At 36.2% G+C, this 24,737-nt stretch overlaps 1 protein-coding gene across 1 annotated transcript; it reads left to right on the top strand.

Annotated features, from left to right (window-relative positions):
- The first annotated feature begins 387 nt into the window (after positions 1-387).
- Positions 388-24,601, top strand: ppp1r9bb (protein phosphatase 1, regulatory subunit 9Bb). The gene is made up of 11 exons (XM_067370330.1): positions 388-726; positions 811-2,318; positions 15,895-16,027; positions 17,958-18,078; positions 18,179-18,283; positions 20,219-20,354; positions 21,030-21,179; positions 21,550-21,603; positions 22,113-22,342; positions 22,737-22,833; positions 22,979-24,601. Exons 2-11 carry the CDS (start codon positions 915-917, stop codon positions 23,030-23,032), a joined length of 2,484 nt encoding a protein of 827 aa, XP_067226431.1. The 5' UTR covers positions 388-726; positions 811-914; the 3' UTR covers positions 23,033-24,601.
- The last annotated feature ends 136 nt before the right edge of the window (positions 24,602-24,737 follow it).

Genomic DNA, 24,737 nt, shown 5'->3' on the forward strand with positions numbered 1-24,737 from the left:
TTTCTTTTTTAGCACAAAAGTAATCTAAATGTAATCCAAAAGTAGTCAGATTACGTTACCAAAAATATGTAATCTAAGAGATTATATTGCTGATTACAAATTTTGCCATGTAATTTGTAATCAGTAACTGATTACAATTCATAAGTTATCTACACAGCGCTGTATATGCGTTATATGTTTTAATCCACAAATAAGAACGCTTTGCCTTCAAAGAAAAAAAAAAAAAGAGAGAAACCTTTACTTATTATTTTAATTTATTGTAGGTATAGCTTAATAATGTAACATCCAGAATTTGCAAATGCATTTGTTAGCATATAATATAACATAATATATTTTAAAAAGTGTGTAGGCCTTTGTATCTTACACACTAAACACTATAATTGACAGCCAAAAACCTAATTTATTGTTGAGGCTCAGTGGTAAACTATGTTTCCCTGGTGTGAGGAATTAAATGTGTGACCCCTTAAAAAAATATGAGCTGAGAGGGTGTGAAATGAGACGCGCTCTATGACCCTGTATCTCTGCTGCGCTGCTGCAGCACCAGTGGGAAAGGCAGAAATCTGCAGCTGACTAAATCAAGAGATCAAAACGATCGGATTATAAATGCACAATCTGTCGTGAAAATCCAGGGCGCTTCGCTGTTCTAGTTTCTCTTTTAGCCTTTCACGAATGCATGTGTGATTTACACATTAATCAGCGTTTTTTTCTCTCACAGACGGGAAGATGGTGCGTTGCTTGTGCCATGCCTCTGACGGACACTCTACACGCATTCATGGGCATTAATTCACTGTTCTCTTCATCATATTCCAGGGCACGTTATTGTTTATCAGCGACAGTTTTGTCCTGACAAAAACGTCTGGGCCAACGACTCAGAGATGCTGTTATCGCATCGCCTCGGAGAAGCCTAACAGACCATGATGAAGACCGAATCCTCATCCTCCTCCAAGCCAGCGAGCACCACCGCGCTCCGCAGCCCCTCTCCTCACCGCAACGCGTACGAGGCGGCGGGTATTCAAGCGCTGAAGCCGGCGAACGATATCTTAAATAACGGCGACGCTCAGGATGGCAAGCCGAAGCCCACCAGCCGCGGTCGCACGTACGGCTCGAACGTGCACCGCATCAAGAACATGTTCATGCAAATGGGCGCATCCTCACCCACCGAGGCTGAAGACCCGCAAAAGGCAAACGGCGACGGCAAAGCAGTGCGTCTCACGCTACCGCGAGCTGGCAGCCTAAACGAGAACGTGGATCACAGCGCGCTGCTCAAACTGGGATCCAGCGTCTCCGAGCGCGTCAACCGGTTCGATAGCAAAACGGACGCGTCGCCCAGGTACTCCAAGCTGCAGGAGACGAGGAAGATCTTTGAGCAGCAGCAGAATCAGGAGAAGCAGGCGGCTTCTAATCGCGTATTACTGAAGAAAGAACGCGCCGCGGGCTTTCAAGATGCGTCGCGTTTGGACGTGGTCGCGCGCTTTAACGGCAGCACGGAGTCGTTGGATAGCCTGGACGCGATCGGCGGGGCCGGCGAGGCCGTGTCGCCCACCGTCAGCCAGCTCAGCGCCGTATTCGAACGGGCCGCCGAGCTGCGGAACAACCTGCACCGGCTGTCCAACACGCCCCCGCTGCCTCTGCCTCTGCGCGGGGTCACCGGCCGGGTCGGTGCGCTCAACTCCAAAATCATCACCAAACGGGTACGCGTCTTTCCTTCGGGGGCAAACAAGGAGGATGGGGTTAACCAGCACCAGGAGGAACAAGATGGGAGGTTTAGCAGCCTTAATGGAGCCTCTGAGCTTCAGGACAGTCTCACAGCTTTGGATAATGAGTCCTTGGAAGAGAAAAAGACAGGGGAGAAGGATGAATCTAGTGCCAATGAATCCAAGACTCTAGATAAGTGTAAGCCAGGACAGGCCAATGCCACAGAGGCAAAAGGTACTCTTATTTCTGCTGATGTCCATAGTTTGGGAAATGGGGGAGTTACTTCCAATGGAGAGGCCCTGGAGAGAGACATTATGGAGTCTGGCATCACCAGCACTGGAAGGAAGGGTGAAGATGGACATGCTCGTCCATCAGTGGGAGTCAGTAAGAAGGAGGGTGATGATGGTACTCTGAAGGAGGATTACTCTACAGCTGATTTGGTGGATATCAGTGCCTACAGCGCAGTTGGAGAAGACTCTGGTGGTAGCCAGCTTGAGGATGAGGAGGATGAAGAAGATGAAGTATATGAGCCAGAGTCAAGCTGCTCTGAGATTCCTGGATTACCTACGGAGGAGGATCCGCCCCCGAGCCGGAAAATTAAATTCAGCATTGCGCCCATTAAGGTGAGTTTATACAAAGGAATATTTCACCACAAATTAAAATTCTGTCATCATTTACTCACCTGCATGAGATTTCAAACCAGCATGAAGTTCTTTCTTCCTCAGAATGCAAAATAAATATTTTGGAAAACATCAAAGCTGCCCTTTCCATCTAGGGCAGTGGTTCTCAACCAGGGTGAAAGGCAAACTTCCAAGGGGGCCTCAGAATCATTTAAAAGCATTTCATTTTGTCAGCACTTACTCACCCTTGAGTTGTTCCAAACCTGTATTAGATTCTTTCTTCTGTTGAACACAAAAGAAAATATTTTGAAGAATTCTGGTAATCACACTGTTGATGGTAGCCATTGACTCATGATGAAAATGATGACTAAATTTTAAATTTTTGGGTGAACTATCCCATTAAAATGCTAAAAAAAAAAAAAAAAAAAAAAACACAAAGGTGTAAATTGAAATCATGTTTCTTTTATCATCTTAAAGGATTAGTTCACTTTCAAATTAAAATTCCCTGATAATTTACTCTGTCATCCAAGATGTTCATGTCTTTCTTTCTTCAGTCAAAAAGAAATAAAGGTTTTTGATGAAAACATTCCAGGATTATTATCCTTATTGTGGACTTCAGTGGACTCCAAATGGTTGAAGGTCAAAATTACAGTTTCATTGCAGCTTCATCTAGGGGATCTACATGATTCCAGATGAGGAATAATGTTCTTATCTAGCAAAACGATCTGTCATTTTCTAAAAAAAAATAAAATAAAAAATCATATACTTTTAACCATAAACGCTCATCTTGAACTAGCTCTCTTCTTGTTCTCTATTAGAATTCCGGCAGTGTAGACGCTGCTAAATGTATTACTGCCCTCCACAGGTCAAAGTTTGAACTAAATTGTCATATACAATATGCTAGTGCAAGTATATAAAATTTAGTTCAAACTTTGACCTGTGGAGGGCAGTAATACATTTAGCAGCGTCCACACTGCCAGAATTCTAATAGAGAATAAGAAGAGAGCTAGTTCAAGATGAGCATTTATGGTTAAAAGTATAATTTATTTATTTATTTATTTATTTTTTATTAGAAAATGACCAATCGTTTTGCTAGATAAGACCCTTATTCCTTGCCTGGGATTCCTTGCTTTGAAGCTGCACTGAAACTGTAATTTTGACCTTCAACCATTTGGAGTCCATTGAAGTCCACTATATGGAGAAAAATACAGGAATGTTTCCGTTAAAAACCTTAACTTCTTTTCGACTGAAGAAAGAAAGATAAACATCTTGGATGACATGAGGGTGAGTAAATTATCAGGAAATTTTAATTTGAAAGTGAACTAACCACTGTTTATTTCTTGAAACTTGATTCACATAATGAATGAATTAATTAATTTCTTTAATATATCAATACTTCCAGTTTCTGTTGATAAAAAAGCAACCATAATTACAGCATAAATATCTATAATAGCCTATTGGTAAGCCTTTGGATCAAAAATGTTGAGAAGTACCTTAGATACCTTAAATTCCTTTATGATACAAAACACACAGTATTATAAAAGTAGTTCATTTGAATTGTGCACTTTACAATCCTGGACTTATGGAGACACATGATAGATTTATGTGAAAACAGATCAAATTTAAATGATTTACAGAAAATGTTCTGCTGTAATTTGCATTGTTGATATCAAACACCACCAGTACTCACAAATCTCATAACCAAACATGACATTTTAATTATGAATGAGATTTAAGAGATATAATGGAGGGGAATATTTTAAGTTTATGTATATTTTGTATCTTAATTAGACAATAGAAATATTTAACAAGAAATTTTCAGATATATGCACATTAAAATGTATACTTTGAAAAAGCATTTGATTAATCTGTATTTAAATTAACTGTGTTCTTATTTTATGTTATGTGTTTTTGGCTTCTGTTTAATTTCATGTTTATTAAAGTGAATGAGATGGGTCTGGTTCACTTAAAATGGTCGCCTGGGGACTGGTGTATGTGTTGGACTGAGTGAATGAATGAACTTCATACATTATATAATTCAGTCTGTTATTTACTGGTTCTTGTAGAAGCCTCTGTCACTACTGTTACTGTTGGTATGCTTTTAGATTGGCACAGACTGAACGAGTTGAATAGAATATAACATAATCCAACTGTCAGTCGGTTTGCCTTGGCATCTTCTTTCCCAAGGGCTTCCTCTCTTTGATTAGGTGTGACATTTATCCAGGATAGTTGCTGACCTGACATCAGTGGCTGACGTAACAAACATACCTCAGACAATGTGTCTGATCAGCCCATCTGGCCTGCTTGTGTTCAGGATGTATCCAGTTCTGCCCATATCTCTGTAAACATGAAACTGAACCAACATTTACCAACAAATCCTTTCAGGTCCCTGTCTCCATTAAAACTCTCTCAAGAATAAGAATGTCCCTCCCCCTAAACTATACAACCTGTCTCACCGACTAGGAATATTTACATATATTACCCTGTTTACATCTGGTATTTGCATCCATTTTGGTCATCTGCAGTGTTGGGTATAATGCATTACAAGTAATTTATTGCTGTAATTTAATTACTTTTCCCCTGAAAAAGTAAAGAAAGGTATCACTCTCAATTTTTCTCTAATTTAACTGTTACTTCTGATGTAATTGCATTAAATACGGTATAGACAAAAGAACAATTCTATATAAAACAATAGTGGCTTTAACATCAAAATTTAACATATGCTTTTAATGTAACTTTGTACCTTTAATGGTGCAGTGTGTAAATTTTAGCGGTAAGTGCAACCAACAGCAGCTCACCCCTCCCTTTCGAAGCAAAATAGAGAAGCTACGGTGGCCGTCTGGCCGACACAAGACAAAGATGTTGTCGTCTGAGACAGAAGAGAGTACATTAGCCAGTCAAACAATGAGGTTTCTTCTTACTTCTAACAAAGAAAGGTCTCTGCTTCTAATAAAGACGACTACTTACACTACTACTACTTCATACATATTCAACATAGTGATGATCCAAGCTGCCTCTAAAAACATGAACAATTTAGAAGAAGAACAACATAGTGATGAAACACGCTCTGTAGAGTGTTTGTCCATTTAGGGCTGCTGTAGAAACATGCCGATGCATAATGACGATTTGATATGGAGGGGGGACCCGCGGTGTATGTAGATAGAAATGGGTCATTCTAAGATAATAAAAACATAACGGTACATTATGTAAGGACTTTATACACCACTGAAAACATAGTTATGTATATTATATTGCATTTCTGTCAATAGATCTTCCCAAATTTTACACATTGCACCTTTAAATATTTTGGTCAGTTCAAGGATAATGTGTGCAATTTTAATATTAATTATTTGAAATAATTAAAAGAGCAGTTTCACTGTTCAGTTGCTCGAGGTTGATATGGGATTTAGAAATTAATTGCAATATGTTTTAGAGAGAGTAATTATTACAGAAATCTAATTACACTGTTGAAGATGTAATTAGCTAGTAATTAATTACTTTTTTTAGTAACTTCTTGCTTACAAGAAGTCAGCGCTTAACAGAAAAAAAATGGGGTCCAAGATGTTTTAGGATTTGACAACTCAGACTACATTTAGAGGTAGACACACAACACATTGCATAAGCTCACTTGTCAAACAAACATTTCGCTAAAATGGGGTAAAAGTCTAAAAAGGTTTTAATGCCAATGTATAGATACATTTTTGAAAGTTCATGCAACTTAAACATCATTATTAGACAACTAAGAATATTTAAAAAAAAAAAAAAAATTCTGTGATATATAAATATAAATATATTAGCATTAAATAATTATGAGCTTCCTGTCTCTGTACGGATGCCTAAAAGCGTGAACATTATGCATCTGAGAGAAAGATGTGAATCTTTCAGATGCAGGGAATGTGAAAACATAATTAACCCCCTCCTGTAAGTGATAAGAGTAAAAATAGCTGACCTATGAATAGAAAGTGAGGGGTAGATTTCTAGTGGATCTGATACCCACGTAATAGCAGTAGCACATTTGAAACAGTCAGTGCGGATGCTCTTTGTGATAACCAAAATCACAATGATCCTGTAGTTTTATTATGAGTAAAGCATTTTTTTAGATGTTAAGTGAGTGCGAGGGAAAAAAGGAGGAGCAAGAAATTACCAAAAGATAAGGATAAGAGAAAGATTTGTCAGGAGAGAAAGACCTTTTTGTGTCATTTTCTGATTTCAGGATGTAGCTATGGCTCATTCACTTTGCGCAATATGTTCTGTGGTTTCAAAATAGCAATAAGTTTATAGCAATTAAAAAAATTATTTTTGCAAACTTTAGTGTAGTTCATTCCACACAATATGTAGTTATGAATGATGTCTTAAATCAGGGGTTCTCAACTCTGGCCTTCGACGTCCACTTTCCTGCAGAGTTTAGCTTCAACCTTGATCAAACTTGCATGCCTATGGCCGTGTCCGAAATGCCCCATATACCCTTAAATAGGGCACTATTTGAGGGGACAGCCTTTTGTAGTGGTGTCCCAAACCATAGTGGACGTTATCGAGTGCACTAATTCAATCCCATAATGCACAGCAATAATGAGTGTCAAACCAATGTACACTCATCGGCTAGAGATTACCCATAATGCACTGTGAGGGTCGTGCTGAATGAATTTCCATGTCTCGTTAGAAGGTGACACCCGCAGCTGAATCATCCATCCATCCGTTTTCCGAACCTCTGGTCCAATGTGGCTACTACAGCGCAATTTTCATATGCTAGTTTCCATGAAAAAGTTCAAGATAAATCTTTTCATTACTTATGGAGCTGCCAGTTTGATAAATTTCATATGACTATTAAACAGCAAGCACAAACTATGCAAAAGCAGCAGCCCTTTTGGCACACACACACACTTGTTTTCATTCCCTTGTTTAACTGGACTATATTAGTGGACTAATGTAGGAAATAGTGAAAGGGTGTATAGCGGGGTGATTTTGAACACAGCTTATATCTTTCTAGTAATCCTGAAGACCTTAATTAGCTTGTTCAGGTGTGTTTGTTTAGGGTTGCAGCTAAACTCTGCAGGAAAGTGGATCTCTGGGGTTGAGAACGCTTGCTTTAAATTGTGGCTGATGAGAGGTGTGCTATTACTGTTCTGAGTGATCAGATTTTGATCTGGCAGATCAAACTGACCAACACAAAAGGCCGTTTGATGATAAAGGTGAAACTTGTTTGAGCTGGACCAGTGAGGAACTACCTTAGAACACATTAGCAACCACCAAAACAAGATAGCAACCACATAGGCCTAATGAATTAATCTCTTTCATGCTTGAATGGACAAAATGGTCAGAATTCCCATTTTGTTGAGTATCCTCTTAAGCACAGCCTTAAATGAGTTAAAAAGTGTTAAATGAACGTAAAGAGTTGTGAGAAAATAGGATGTGTGTTAGATCCGCGTCATGTGCTTCAGGACTTAAAGTGACAGCAGCCTAATAAATCCTGCTGTTGTCTGTCATTAATGTTAATCAAAGAACAAAAGACAATGAGAAAATCAATCACTGCTCTTGACTGAATTAATTTGGTAGCTTTAATAAGGGTTAATCTATATTCAATTCATAATTTATGCATTGAAGACTGTTCATTGTTAATTGACTGCACAGATATAGAAATTATTCATGAAATTATTCGATTTCTGTATATTACATACCTGAAAATCTTAACACACTGTTTACAAGATTAAATAATGAAAACAATCACTTTTTGTGCATTTTAGCAGGGCAAGTATTTATCTGAAATGGCCTGCATGGACAAGTAGAAAACAACCTTAGCGTTGAGCCCTGATATATTAAAGGCACTGCTAAATGTGATATTTATTACAATGGGTTTATGTTATTATATTTTTAAAGCCTATTAAATGTTAAAATAGATAGCTTTCCATTATACTGTAATGTTGAATGGCTATAATTAATGGCTAAAATTGAGAAAAAAAATCCATTTAATAGAGACATCAGTATCAGTACTGGTATCAGTGATAGGGCCTTCATTCATAGTGCTTAGTGAAAAGATGCCATTAAACAAATATTTAAAATATATTGTCTTTATGTTGTTTCTAAATTATTTTGGATATTCAATGTAAAAGTATTACAAAATAAAAACATATTAAAAACTTGAATGTTAGGTGTGATTAATTGTGATTAATTTTTTAAACATTTGTATTAAATGTTTTTACTTTCAAATATTACATATTAATATTACTTTTTAACTTTTCAAATATTATTTTATGTTTGTGCTTTTGGAAATGGATCTTTACTATCCCTAGTCATATTATTTTGCATTTTAGGCTCATTTTGAGCACAAAGATTGTGCTTTCTGCAAATGTAACTGTTGCAAGTGTAATTTAAATTTATATTTATTTATACATATCAGGGTGTACGTACATCCACGTGTGTGTGTAGAAATTATGGCGGAACATTTAGGAAAGCTTAAATTTGTGTGCAAAACAATATCACACCCTGCTCAGGCAGTTATAGGACCCTATCATACACCTGGCACAATGTGGCGCCAGGTGCGACGCAAGTGTTTTTTCCTAGTTTCAGCCCAAGGCAGTTAGCATTTTCACTTCATGTGCCGCGTTGTTTAAATAGCAAATGCATTTGCGCCCATTTGTGGCTTGCTGGTCTGAAAACGAGGTGTGTTCAGGCGCATTGTTGGCATGTTGCTATTTTGAGGCAACTGAAATAGACTGCGCCATTGATAATAATATGCGGCACGCATACACTCTGCTTATTATACACACAGGGACATACAATAAGCAGCACACAAACATGCCAAATATAAAAAAATAAAATAAAAGGATTACAATGTAAAAGATTATTATTGTGTGCATAATGTTAATGGGTAGTACAAATAGTACAAAAAAATAGCTCATACCGCATGAACTTATGAGAACAAAATTTAACTTTTACATTTTATTTTTATAAAACAATTTTTTAATATATTCCTGTTATCTGACAGGAGCATTAATTTAATTCCGTACCTAACCTGACCCGTTTGACATAAAGACCATGACCCGAACCACACCCACATCAAATTTAGTACATCAGGTAGACAAAAATTATTTATTTTCTCATGTAACACAAGCAATCAAACCAACATTAGACATTCTGCAGGTAATAATTAACAGAACATGCATCCATCGTGTAAACAATACAAAACTTTTTCCCAGTCTTCCCATACAGGCTATTTTGAACAAATGTGCATAAATCACACCATAGGCTATACAGATGTTTAATGGTCTCCATAAATTAAAAGAACATATAGGCAAAATATGAGCCTTTATTGTCAGTTGTCTTTCTTGAAACGTTGCCGTGTATATGTGGCTTTTGGTCTTCTTAGCAGCGTGAAAAAAAGTTTATTCAAATTGTGAATAGATTATATAGGCTACGGAAAGTGAGCAACGAGCACTCCCTTTATAATCACTGGAGCTTTTAGTCCATTTAGTTGCAGTGCGATTGGCTACAATGCTAAATGCTGCAAATTACATTGTAATTGGAAACCTTTGACAGTCTCCAGACTACAGAGTGTGAACACAAATAAGTATGCGACCATTTGAAAGCAGCTGCCTATCAGTGGTTACCGAACTGAGTCGAAATAGTCTTGGCTACTGGACCCGCAGTCCGCCCGTGCCTATTGATTTCCAACCCGCACCGCAAATGACAACGTAAATATTATTCCACCCGTTACATCAAATATTAGCGGTTCATCCACATGCAGGACATTTACTTTGCATCAGAATTTCTATGCAAAACCTGAACCATTAAATCAAGTAAAAAGTGTTTTTAAGTAATCGGTTCTCAATCTGGAGTCTTTGTACAGTGTTTCTCACTGGTGTGTGAGATCACATAGAGGCTGCAGGCTGAGGAGACAGCATTCAGTCACTGCCAAGCTGTGGCTGCTTTTGTGTTGGTCAGTAAGTGGCCGTGTCACTCTCTCTGTCTCTCTCTCACCCCCTTTCTTATTTGCGGACAGAATTTGGGACAAAGTTTTCTCCCTAAATGAATTTAACAGCTCTCCGTCAAACACAAGGCCTGTTGTGCTGGCTAGGGTGTTGGGTCTTTATTAAACCTCTCTCTCTCTTTCCCTCTCTTTAGGCTGGAGAGTTGAGGCTGACCTAAGAGGCAGATCTCACACTAACCGCTTTGTTCTCATTTTCTTCCCTCCCTCTCTCTCTCTCTCTCTCTCTCTGCCCCTCTTTCAGTTGCTCACTTCTTCTCCTCTATGTGTCCTTCTTCAACCCATATTTATGTGAGATGAACATCTTCTGTGAAGTTCATATAGTATTCCTTTTGATTGTGATCTTCCCTTAATTTTCTAACTGCCAAGTAAATCATTCCCATTTTAATCATATTTTTCTCCTCTTTCTCTCTTTCACTTATTTCCCTGTCTCTCTTTCTCTCCGTGGCTTGGCAGTGCTTATAAATAGCATTATTGTTGCTGTCAGTGCTCCCCTGCAAGGCTTTGTGCACACCAAATGCTTAAACGCTTGAACTTCCAACAATTTTTTTTCATCTTTTTTACACCTTACCCTGTTGTTCAGATTCATTAAATGTAAGTTATTTTTACGCAAGCTATATGTAACTTAGTTATAAACCTGAGTATCAGTAAATTAGTATGTATCTGGTGAGAAAGGCCATTGAAGTTTGTGAAATGATTGTTATGTTATCTATCTCTACACTGTAAGAAAAAAACAGTAGGGGAAAATGCAAAAGGTATGTTTACGGACATTTCCTTTAACCCTGAAACATCCCTGAAAAATCTATATGGAAAATTCTTTTATATTTACACAGTACCCTGTTTTTAATCTTCGAGTGTACTTAAAAAGCATTTTTATTAGTTATAAGTAGGTGAGTGTAATTCTCGAAGAAATATCTGGGTCATGTTTCATCACAAAATCAAAACAAAAGTGATACCATTTTTAGAACCAAGACTGTGAAAATAAAAAGCACCGTAAAAGTGTCATGAAAAGGAGCTCATGTGACAATAGAATAGCTTTAAAGAGGAACAGACCAACAATTGATGTTATACTCTGATAATCTTCCCATTCAGTGTGGTATTATGGTCCATGGTTTGTTGTATGGACTACTTTTTTATATTATAGTAATTTTAGGGTGCTTGCATCCCTTTGAGGCTTTTCAAGAGCACATTATTTAAAATCTAATTTTGTGTTTAATATCAGGAAGAAACAGTGGCAGTGAATACTGGCTTGGGTATGTTTTAAAGTACTAAAGGAATGAATGTCTAGCAGTGAATTTGGCCTGGAATTTTGAGCCATTTCTGAAGACAACTGACAGATACATCATGATCATGCAGACAGCCTAGAACTGTCTGTGAGTGAGACAGAGGGACATTCCTCACACCTCGGTCTCTCGGGGACAGTACAGGAAGTTTGACTGTACTCACATCAAGGTGGCTTTGCCCTACTTCACATTTCAGCCCTCAAGCCTTAAACAAATATGCTAGCTTAAAAATGCTGCTTATTAATGCATTTAATAATAATATATATTGATAATATGATTTTCATCATGTATAATTAGAACAGAGAGGTGTATGTCTGGAGGAAGCACATATTAATCAGATTTAAACAGCAGAAGCGGTTCATTCATCCTTCCCACATTCTTTACCCAATCCCAGCACATCATTAGGATAAAATCCAGCTGCTTTGCAGTATCTTACCATATGCTACATTACTGATTAAAGCCTCAGAGCAGGATATAGATGATGTTCAGGATTGACTGCCTAAATTCAACAACATGCTATTTTTGGCATGTATTTTGCATATTTGTTCTGGGAAAGCTTTGTTTGTATGAGCTACAGTACTGCTAGTACACTGTAAACCAGAATAAGCTGATCTAACTAAACAAATTTGAGGTAATCAGTTACATCAAATTATTTGAGTTATGATGTTCCCAATTTTAAGTAAGCTGAACTATCAAGTTTTGAGTTTGTAGAAATCATGCATGTTAATTCCTCCTAATTTGAAGCACTGAGTTAGCTAACTTATACATTTTGATAACAATTAACATAAACTATTTAGATAATTAACTTTTTTTATTTTGAGTTCTTGCAAATCAAATGAGTTACTTACTTCACTGTAAACCCTAAGAAAATGCAAAAAATGCCAACTTGCTAACATGTTAACAAATAGCATGGTATAACACTTAATAAATAAGTACAGCAACTTAAAACATGTAACTTACCTGTTCTCAAACCAAGCCACGTGCTGCACCTGTCACCATGATGGTAAAATCCCACATTAACAGAAACTCTTCTAAATTAGCTTAACAAAACATTAATCAATGCTAAATCTCCCTTACTATTAATCTTGCACAAAAAACATTATAAAACACTTAACTTTAGCATTTACTCTCCCATTCGAGTGCCATGGGCAAAGTTAAATTTAAAAAGTTTCAGTTAAATTTAGTCTAAAAAAGTTAGTCTAAATTAAAAGAAATGTGTTCATACAACTCAAAACAATGAAACAGTTCAGTTTACTTGAAATATATCAGTGCTGTTTACTCAAAAGAAAAAGAAAGTTCTAAATACTCATAGCATTTAAATTAACTGAACTAATTTGATCAATTTAAGTTTGTCCTACTCAAACCGTTCGGGTTTACAGTGTATATTAAGCTAATATCCATGATGTGGCCAGAAAATGTGAAATTCTTTAGTAAAATACTTTGATGCAGTAAGATGGCTCCTATTCCAGTGATTTGTTTATATGTATGCATTTGGCAGACACTTTTATCCAAACTGACATAAGTTGCCTTCAAGGGATACATTTTTTTTTATTAGTTCATGCATTCCCTGTGAATTGAACCCATTACCTTGGCGTTGTTAGCACCATTGCATCCCTTGCAAGAAATGGGGTTTATGTGCAACAAACTTCCGTATTCTGTAAAACAGGTTGCATCGCTTCCGGTCTTTTGTATGTGCTTTGTTAAATACAGAGTTTTACTCAAGATGCCTTCAAAAAGTGAGCAAAGATGAGCATAACTGATGTCTATCGCATATGCAGATTAATATCTAAACGTTTTTTTTTAAACATTTTTCTTCTTTTCAATTACATTTAGATATTTAAATAGAATAAAACAGCTAAAATAAAAAGAACTTGCTAGTTTAGGTGATTACCTTAAAAGTCCATAGTTCGTACTGTCGTAAACACTTTCTACGACAAGCGGATGCGATGAGACCGGTTTTCCTGTTTGTGCATGTGACGTTCGGCACAAAAGCCTATTGTTATTTTATTTTTATAAATACATCACATTTTACAATATTTTATAATACCGTCAGTGCCATGCAACATATATTTTATGCTTGGCTTATGTAGATTTTTAGAAGAGTAAGAAATTTTAGTAGCAGGAGTGTTAGAAGAGAAAGGGAAGAAAAAAAAAAACTCTGGAAAACCTCTGCCTCATGTTTTAGCAGAAACATTTTTAATGCTCAACAGTCTATTCCTGTCACCTGGAACAGAACCAATCTTACTGCAACTCTCATGTTTCTGACCTCAAGCAGAGTAGAAAATGTCAGTGGTTGTGGGCAACAACTTTTTCAACCATTTTATTTGGATTTATTTTTTTCCAACAGCCTATTTGCAGTATTCTTAATATGGGTTTTCCTGTCAGAACCCCCCCTTTTTTTTTTTTCATTGTTACAAGTGTCTTGTGCTCTCAAGTCTTGAAGTGTTTCAGCAACCATTTTTTGCATCATAATTAAGCACTTCCCCCCTAAAACTCTCATTATTGTGATGCAAAACTAAAACAAATTTATATATAAATTGTAATGAGATTGAGATTTTCACATCACAGTAAGCTGTAAGAAATATATATTTTACATTTCTTTATGTAAAATATAATTTATTTATTCAGGGGTGGTGGGTGGGATTGTTAAAATATGACCATGACGTATTGAAGTTTTATGAGATTCATGCAACACCTTTGCAAGAAAAAGCAATTCCTATAATGGGTTTTACTGTAGAATAATAGTCATGCATACCTTAAGTAGGGCAAAAGAGCCAGGATGGGACAGTTTGAGCAGAGGAGGGGTATCCCTGACCATCTGTTGTTGAGATGTGACCTACTGCCACTCTCACACAACTGGAACACCACTCTCTCTCTCTCTCTCTCACTCACTCTCTATCCTCCCCCTCCTTAATCCGATGTTTGTGTCCATCGGGCACCACAAAAAATCACAGCCACACAGTCTAACTGAATCATATGGCAATGTTAGCTGGTCTCAGCTGCTGTGTGTGATGCATCATGGGGTGTTTTGCTAGTGGGGAATAGGTGCAGGTGGAATTAAAGCACAGACAGGAGTAAAGCACATTTTTTCTCTCAGGGGTTGTGTTTAATGTGGGATGTACTGCTAACAGTGGGATGGATGTTGCAGGACATGACTGAATGAAATTGCGGGTTAAGGATTTAGGATGGCGGTGGTTGTCTGGTGTTGGGGAATAAAGACTGTCTGGTATTATTTTTGTTTTATTACATAACAGGAAACGCCATTCCATTTAACTTTCGTAATGTGATTTATTTCTGAGTGAAACCGTAAAGGTACGGTAGTACGGTAGCACTTGATTGATTGGATTCTTAAAAAAAGGCTTGGTGATGACAGCCGAACTGGAAACCATTTTCGGATATAAAATAGCAAAAATAAAATTGCACTAAACAAACAAACAAGCAAACTCTCGTTTAACAATACATTTCGGGTTGAAAGAAATATATTTATAATCTCTATACAATTCTCTTATAGTGCTGTTTTAAATCAGCCCATTTTTTGTTTGTTTGATCCATCCATCCATCCATTCTAAACCACTTGTCCTTTTGAATAACAGGTACGGCTAAATAATGCATAATAAGACCAGGAACATGTATTAAGAAAGTGAAAAAGGTCAAGTGAGATTTTTCTTTTATAACTGTGTGATATGCAAAACTCCACAATCTATTACAATATATATCACCAAATGACCAGTGTAACAGATGGTATACATTTAAAACACATGAAGTGAATGACACACATTGTTAAGTGGATGTAGAGGAACCTGTGAAAACATGGTTGGATAACATAATTTGAGCTTTCAAATTAAACTAAAGGAAAGAGTGATCACATCTTATTTGATTGCCACCCTAAATGGACTGCATCCCCTGGTACACTGGTAAAATCTTGCTCCTCTATAAAAGAAGGCACTAGGAAGCAGAATGAGACACAGCCCTAGACTCTGAAAACAGCATAAAAAAGCATTTTGTTTGGAGGTCTATGTGCGTGCATGTGTATTCAGGCCAGGTTAAGTTGGCGCAGGCTGCACCCACGTTAAAAAGATTATATAAAACTAGCAGTGAAGCCTCAAGTGCTGTGAAGTGGGCACACCTGCTCTGCCCACACAGCTTTGCTTTCAATAGAGAGCCACTTCAATTCCACAGTCAGTGCATCAGTCTGTAGATAAAATTATGTTTACAATCAAAGTGCATGCAACACTTAAGAGTTCTTTTGGTAAACAGTAATAAACCTGTATTTGAATCCAGATCAACAAGAAAAAATTCTGTTTTCTTTTTTAAGGTGTTCACAACCTATTCCAATGAGGACTATGACAGGAGGAATGATGACGTGGACCCCATGGCTGCTTCTGCTGAGTATGAGCTGGAGAAACGTGTGGAAAGGCTGGACCTGTTCCCCGTTGAACTGGAAAAAGGTAATGAAGGGGCCCAAAGTTCACCCAAAAATGAAAATTATTTAAAAAATTAAAAAATCCTGGCTCTTCCAAGCTTTATAATGGGAGTGAATAGTAACATATTTTGAAACCCAAAAAAGCACATCCATCCATCCATCATAAAATTAATCCATATATCTTCAGAGGGTTAATCCAGGGTTAATTTCTTATATAGAGAGAGTAGACAAACAAATAGGACTGGGCTACAAATTCAAGCTCCTATGTTTTAGACTTCTAATTTGTGACCGGTGTTTTGTTTTGCTCTCTCTTTGCGCTTCTGTGTTCGTCAATATGTCATGCATCAGGTCATAGTTCACTCTTCTGCCGGAATCGACTTGCATGTGAAATGATTCTCGTTTATAAGGTTATGAATATAGAGATTATTCTGTCAAAAACGCATCTCTTCGCATCAGAAGGCCTTTATTATTCCCCTGGAGCCATATGGATGATTTTTTATGATGGATGGATGTGCTTTTTTGAGCTTCAAAGTATTGGTTAATATTCAGTCCCATTATAAAGCTTGGAAGAGCCAGAATATTTTTAAAACAACTCTGATTGTGTTTGACTGAAAGAAGAAAGTCATACACACCTAGTATAGCTTGAGGGTGAATCAATTATGGGATAATTTTCATTTTTTGGTGAACTAACCTTTTAAAGCCATTTAAGATCTTATCTGGGATTTTAAATATGAATGTATTGATACGTAGCATTACAATTTAAACAAAAAAGCAATGACATATAATGTCTTCATAATTAATGTGCTTCAATTCAAATGTTTCAATGAGAATTCGTGTGCTTAATATTTTATGTAGTGTTGTAGTAATAATAAAAAGTTTTATGAATACAGTAAGACACTCAAAGCTGTGCTGTATTGTGAATTTGGTCACTTTACTGGACTTTGTGATTAACAATACCCAATATATTCACAATTTAACATATAAAAGTGTGTTTTAGAGAAAATGAAATACTAGGAGAACAAAATAGGTGTAGTCAAAGAGTAACACTCAACAGAGAGAACATCAAAGAGTAAAGGAAGGTGCGTTTCACAATAATTCTATACTGAACTATAAGTACTATAACTATTGTACTAGGCAAGGCAAGGCAATTTTATTTGTATAGCACATTTCATACACAATAGTAATTCAAAGTGCTTTACATAAAAAAGAAGAATAAAAATAGAACATAAGGAATAGAAATAACAGTAAAAACAGATAATTTTGCTATTTGGATTTAAAATGCATTAAAAGTCAGAATCATGATGATACATAAAAGATATAAAAATACATTAAAAATGAAATAAAAACAGGAAAAGAATTTAAAGAATAAAAAGATAATACGTATAAAATAAAGTGCAAACTATAAGTAGTTTTAGCAGTGCTCACTCTGAAAAAATAGATCACAATGTAGTATACTACGAGTACTTAGATGATGAAAACAAAAAAAAAAACAAAGTGAGGACTGTTGTATTACAAATCTACCCTTATAAAAAAGCATACACTAGATGGTTGAGTACATACAGTAGTGTATAATGTAAGCATAGAGTATACAGTAAACAAGAACACTTCAAGCTAAAATCTTTCACAAAAACAAGTTTGTTAGGTTTGACATGGTAAAACTGTTTACTGTTTTAAAGAAAAATAAGTGTTGTGACAGATTCTGAGTGAGGTGAGTGGAACATGTTCACACTTTGATGAACTAAACCTGTGTAACAGATTTACATACATAAACTAAAAATCATTGCAACACAAGTTGCTTAAAAAGTCATTTATTTGCAGATTTGGTTTGATATTTTGTTATTGATTGCAATTATGTTTATAGGTTTTAAATTGTGACTTACACCAATACATTTTTGGGGCCATTGTACACTATGTTTTAAAGAATTAATTCTCCATTTTGTGTTGTCCATTAACAGACAATGAGGGTTTGGGTATCAGTATTATTGGTATGGGTGCTGGAGCTGACATGGGATTGGAAAAGCTTGGCATATTCGTCAAGACCGTCACAGATGGAGGGGCAGCTCATCGGGATGGCAGGTAGTAGTTATGCATATTGCACGGCATCATAGTTATTTCTTGACTTGATTACTGAAACTCATTCCACAGTGGTCACATTGCTCACGTTCATCTTTTTCAGGATCCAGGTGAATGATTTGATAGTGGAGGTGGATGGAACAAGCCTGGTTGGTGTAACTCAAAGTTTTGCTGCCTCTGTCCTGAGAAACACATCTGGCACAGTTCGGTAAGACCAGCTAGTTATAGACCACTACGAAAGACTTGTCATCTTCCTGCTGATATAGTTTCATTTCATTTGAATCCCATTTTTTAAGTTTATTACTTTTTATATTTACCACATCATCTACTCCATAGACACCACTGTATTTTAATGCACAAGTACTGAATTAATCATATGCTACCTTAAATTAATGTTAATTGCAATGGTCATATTAATGAGTTGAGCTCACATGAACACCACCATGTTGTAATTATCAGTGTGAAATGGTGGAAATCGGGGCCGTTAATAAAAGATCATGGTATCTGTAATTGGTATTGGTGATAATTAAGTTTTAATTGTGAACTTTAACTGTATCATTAGTTTGTATTACTATAGCATAATTAGTTTGTTTATCAGACAACAGATTTATGTAACAAAACTGCATTTCCCATGACTCATGTGGGACCTCAAGAATTATAACATACAATATCACTTACTTATCTAATATGTATCCTTTGCTTTCATTTTGTCACATTGGTGCCAAAACAGCTTCCTGTGTTTTTCTGAAATTTAAAAAGAAAAAGAAAAAGAAATATTATATTGCCCCATTTGTATTTTGTTCCCTCACCAAAATCACATGGACAAATCACATCATAATTACAACTTCCGAAATCTTAAGTAGTAACTTCCCAGACAGACTTGAAGGCTGCAATAAATACAAAGTAATTATAGCCTGTTATTTTGACTCCACGTCAGCTTGATTTTTACAACATTTAGCTGCTTTATTTCAAACTCTTTTACTTTATATTTATGCATTGTGTGAATTCAGGGCAGGTTGCACACTGTCATTACACTTGTGTAATATTGTACAATTGCCTACAGCTGTACTGTGTGTAATGTTTGCATGCTCTCTTTGTTATGGGAACACTGTACCCATTTCTACTCAATAACATGGTGAAATGAACATTTTGATACAATCTTTCCACTAATTTAAAACTTTGCTCTTTAAATGTTTAAAGAATGACGTGGGTTCACTGCATTCTGATATGGGATATGTATCTTTCCCTGCTCTTTTCCTTAGTTCATTCACCATTCAGCCAATGGGGGTCATTGTGACAGTTGTAATTATGATGTGTTACAAAGCTTGTATTTAGAACAGAAGAATAGTACATTTCATTATGATAGATAAGTGTTAACGGGAGAGGCCAGAACAAGGAGATGGTTATATGAAACCAGACACTGGGGGGTGGGAAGGGACACTCACAATGTAGGAGCAAAGAAAAGGGAGGAAATTGAGGATGGATAAATATAAATGAAGGCAGGCAGAGCAGAGCAGTAAAGAGGGATCTATAAGTGCTTTATCAGAAGTAAACAACAGTAAATCTTTTTGCCATCTAACCATCATTATAAATATTGTCTTTTCATAATTTGAATGCCCTTAAAAGAAGATGGTCTTAAGATCTATTTTTAAAAGGCACAAATTAAAAAAGAACATTTAATTATAATAATTTATAATTATAATCCGCCAAATCTGTACTTGGCTGTTTTTTCACTTACCACTCTGCAAATCCTTTTCGAAGAACCCCAGCATTAGACTTGAGCAGCTGCAGCTTGCAGTGACACATTTCAGTGCAGATTGTCTTTATGTAATGCAACGCTGTTGAATCACAGACTGTTACTGATTCTGAAGAATGCAAAAAGGGCATTTACACTAATTTTAAAGGCACAGCAACAAAAAGCAGCCCTTTTAATTCTAAAGGTCATTATAAGTAGACCTCAGGAGAAAGTAAAATGATTAAAAAATGTATGAGAATGTATGATGACCCCTTTTAAGGAAAAAAGTAGAAGTAAAAAGAAAGAGAACAAACTTCTCTCTCAGCCTAGTGTATACGCAGGCACTAACAGATAAAAATAAAGACTTAAGAATACCATAAGGTGCATTATAAACACCTCTGTTCCCAGGTTTATTATTGGGAGAGAGAAGCCAGGAGAGCAAAGTGAAGTTGCCCAGCTCATCCAGCAGACCCTTGAACAGGAGCGCTGGCAACGGGAGATGATGGAACAACGATATGGCAACTATATGGGCGATGAGGAAGAGGTCTGTGTGTACTTGCTGTTATTTAAACAATGTATGATGTGTGATGTGTTTTTTTGTTTGTTTTAACAGTCTGTAATCACTAATCAGGTACTTGTTCATATCTTTATACTACTCATTAGGGTTTTCACACCGCGCTTAACCCCGGTTATAGTCGCTCTAAACAAGTTGTTTCACACTTGTAATTTAGATGCAGGGTTGTTAGCACTGCTTTTTACCCAGGGTTATGAAACCTTGCTCTGGAGCAGGTGTTAATTCCATATTGCAGCGCCAAAATTGTACATTGTGAAGAAACAATGCAGTGTTAGAATGTCACAACTAGATGCTCAGCAACCGACAACCAGTCGTGTGCCTTATATTCATGCACTTTTAGCAGTCACGGAAACACAGCGCGATGTATAAACAATCGTTTCTGCGTATGATAGGAAAAATATCAATGAACACTCGTCATGATTTCATAAACAACACATTCCAACACAAACAAACAAATTTAATTCTCTGCTAGTCAACTAGACTAGTTTTTGTATTAGATGCATCTGTACCGTGAGATGTTTCAAAAACTATTGGGGACTTAGCAGATGTGAAAGTCTTTATTTTTCTTTTGTTCATCAGGACATTTAAAAAAATATATGTTTAAAACTTGTGACAAAAGGCTGTTCCCTTGTTCTTCCCTTCTAGCCAGGTGATTATGGCACTGATGAAGATGAAGAAGACGAGATGAGCCCCACATACCCTAGTGCCATAGAGGTGTTTGACTTGGCCGAAAATGAGGACATGCTGTCACCGGTGGAAGTGGACCCTGAGAAGCTTGCTCACAAATATAAAGAAGTAAGACAAATTGAGCTGAACAACAAGGGTTTAAAACAGAAAAATTGTGTTGACTAATGTCTAATGAAAAATGTACTTGCGTTACAGTTAATTGTACTTGCAAGTAAAAATGAATGATTTCTCAGCTTTTTAAATAGATGGATAACAGAGTATAAGTTTGTAAAGCAACCAGTTCAATCACAGTTTTCAATTCATTGTCCTAATTATGTAGGGCTGAACTGAACTGTAACAAAATATTATACCTGAAATTGGTAAATGACTGTACTACTGTGCATGATGAAAAATTTGCTTTCCATTAAATTGCCACTTTTGTCATTGCAAAATAAAGGATTTAGTTACGTTCTTTAATCTGTTTACTACTTTGGCACAGCTGCAGATCAAACATGCTGTGACTCAGGCTGAAATCCAACAGCTCAAGAGGAAGGTATGATAACCCTTTTCATGCTAACTGCTCATCATATATCTAATCAAATTCTGGGTTTTCTTAGGATGAAGAGAAAATTGTCATCATTTACTTTTCTTTCCAAACCTGCCAATCATGGCATTGTTGACATCAAACCTGACACAACACACCAAGTTTGAATGTGTGAATATACATTAGTTTTAACTTTAGAGCTTGGTGGAAGGGAAGATTATCATTGTATTACAGCTTACATTCTTAATTTTGGCAAAATTCTCTGTTTGTGTTTTTACAAAGTAAGAAAATCATTAAGATTTACAGTATAATGCAATGAGGGTGAGTAAATGATGGCAGAATTTCCAAATTTAGGCCTTTACATTTTTCAGAAGAACATACATGGAAGTTTTTCCTCTGACAAAGAGTTCTGGCTTTTCACATTTGTAAAGTTTTGATCTATGTTACTATTTGCATGACAAGTCTAACAAAGTAATCATCTGTTTGCATTTGTCATGTGTTTTGCATTTATTTGTAAGCTGAATCATGCAGAGCAGGAGAAACAGCGCTGGCGTGCTGAAAAAGCCCAGATGGAGCGTAACATGCAGGAGAATCGGGAGCGCATGGAGAAGCTGGAGGGATATTGGATGGAAGCGCAGAGTCTGTGCCAGGCTGTGGATGAACACCTGAAAGAAACACAAGCTCAATACCAGGCTCTAGAACGCAAATACAGCAAGGCCAAACGCCTTATAAAAGAGTATCAGCAAAAGTGAGAGAAAACACAGATACTATTCCACATCCACAATCTTACTAAACTGGTTTCGTTGTAACCTTTTTCTTTAAAGATTAATGTATGTTCAGATATTCACCTGCTATTTGTTAATTGTAATGTAATGTTCATTTTATGTACAAGGTTAATAAATACATTTAAATAGACAAAACATACAGTTAGAATTACATAGCAGCATTCTAGAAGACATATGTACTAAACAGACACAAAAAACCTTTGCAATTTATAAAGAGTAAGAGGGTCCACAATCTGACACTCATTCTTGTATGTCATCGGCCAAAGATATACACCCGAGATCAATTAAATTTTTTAAAGTATTTAATTACATTTCAGGAATCTAATTAATGTCTTTTGAATTTCATTTTTTATACAGGGAGATTGAGTTACTGAAGAAGAAAACAGCTCAGCAGAAAACTCTAGAGGAGACTGAAGTGTCACATAAGGAGGAAACAGAACAACTCCAAGACAAGGTAGAGTGATCAAATTTCTATAATATTTAGTAATGGTCAAATCCTTTTGCTTACCGCTTATACATTATATCAATGATACAGTGCATAAATATGCCATTTTAGACATTTTAATTTAAGCAGTCATGTGAAATATCTCTTTTTATAGGTAATAGATCTTGGATCACAGGTCGAGGAGTTGAAGTCACTGGATCCATCGTAAAAGTTAATTGTTTAAATTATAACTACTTTAATGTAAATGTACTGGAACTGGGGAAATAGAGAATCTGTACTTTTGTCCATTTTATTATTGTCAGTAAGCCCAATAGTTTAATTCCTCCATATCTTAATTTCAGGCTCTTTATGGTTTTAGAGATTTTTCTTTGTTCATTCATAGTATTGTGAATAATTGTTTTACCCAGCAGTATTTGCGCTTTACCCTTTGTATTTTCCTTATATTTAACTCTAGATAATGATTCGGCTGTCATTGATAGTTTTGCCAAAGTTCCTATGATAATCTAATGTACACAATAAAAATGGTCTTTTTCAAAATATCTTAACAACATATGTGGCAGAACGGAAGACTGATCTTTCATTAACAAAACACTACAGTGGAACATTTTTCCTGTTTCAGCTCTGAAACTAATGAAACAGGGGCACTGATTGTACCAGAAGTGGTGAAAACAACATCTCGTGTTTGAATCTGTTTCTGAAACTCCAGTAATGACCTGCCACTTGCTGCTGTACCTTAAAAGTCTCATTACTCTTTTTTTCCATGTTATCCTAATGTCTCTCCGGGGCTGTCCTTAGGAGGCACTGTTAAATGTGATAAAACAATAAGTATGATTTGTCTAGATTCTTAAAAAGTATATATTAATATAAAATGGGAAGCACATCATTCACGGTATGGAACGGACGGAACCTGAGGAACATAGAAAAGACTCAAAATGATAAATGGACTCTTGAAGAACCAGTCGAGGATGTATTTCAGCTAATATTTTGTGGTCAATAAAAACAGCATACTTAGCTTAGCCTTACTATATATAGCCAGATTTCAAGGGGTTTCTCTCTCTCCAATTGCCTCTATTCTACCTATATCAGTTCACCCTATACCTCTTGTGCAAGGTTTTGGTGACTTGAACCTTAAAAACCAACTGCTGCCTTTTTCTCAGTATTACTCCAGTGTTGTCACTCTCCAGTGTTCATTTAGAACTCCCGTTTAACCTTCTTTACAGAGGCAAAAAGTGTTTGCTACTTACTTTTTACCAGTGGAACTGTTCTTTTGTTTAGCTATTACAGACACATGTATGATTATGGGACTGGCCTCCACATGTGTATATTTTTTTCTTCTTCTTTTTTAATGAGTGTGATTTACATTTAAATGCAGTTGAAAGAGATTGACCTGTAGAGGCAATAGTTTCATGAAATCTGGATATATTTAAAAAAAATAATAAATAATAGGACACTATCTACATACTACTGCCTGGAGTGAACCTGCCTCATGAATTGTTCAGTATAATTTAACCTTATACAGAGCACAGTTCTTAGACTAGCTGTTGGAGAAAGATGTCCTAGATATGACAGTGAATTCCAAATTCTATGGGAAGCAAGACATTTTGTTAAAGTAATCATGTGAAATGTATGAAGGAACCAAGAACTATAAATGATTGTGATTGTAGATTTAGTGTCACCATTAGTCTTCACACCGGGACTAAATTAAAACGATGAGGCATGTAAACATCTTTTTTTTTTCTTTTCAGTGCAAGACTTGTATGGAAAACACTCATGTGGTTTGTTAATGTGCTTTTATGAAATAAACAGTCAACTGTGGATTTGTAACCAAGGTTGCTTTGCTTTCTTCAAGTGAAACAATATGCTTTTTCATATATGTTCGAAATAACAACTTCATGGACATAATGGTAGTCCTA

This window comes from Chanodichthys erythropterus, chromosome 19 (assembly GCF_024489055.1).
Source record: "Chanodichthys erythropterus isolate Z2021 chromosome 19, ASM2448905v1, whole genome shotgun sequence".
Classification (NCBI taxonomy): Eukaryota; Metazoa; Chordata; class Actinopteri; order Cypriniformes; family Xenocyprididae; genus Chanodichthys; species Chanodichthys erythropterus.

What these genes read in the sequence shown, in the direction of transcription:
- ppp1r9bb (XM_067370330.1), top strand. Translation starts at nt 915, where the DNA reads ATGATGAAGACCGAATCCTCATCCTCCTCCAAGCCAGCGAGCACCACC. An exon ending in CCCCGTTGAACTGGAAAAAG is followed by an intron (nt 16,028 to 17,957) that starts GTAATGAAGGGG and finishes GTCCATTAACAG; the next exon opens with ACAATGAGGGTTTGGGTATC. An exon ending in GCAGCTCATCGGGATGGCAG is followed by an intron (nt 18,079 to 18,178) that starts GTAGTAGTTATG and finishes CATCTTTTTCAG; the next exon opens with GATCCAGGTGAATGATTTGA.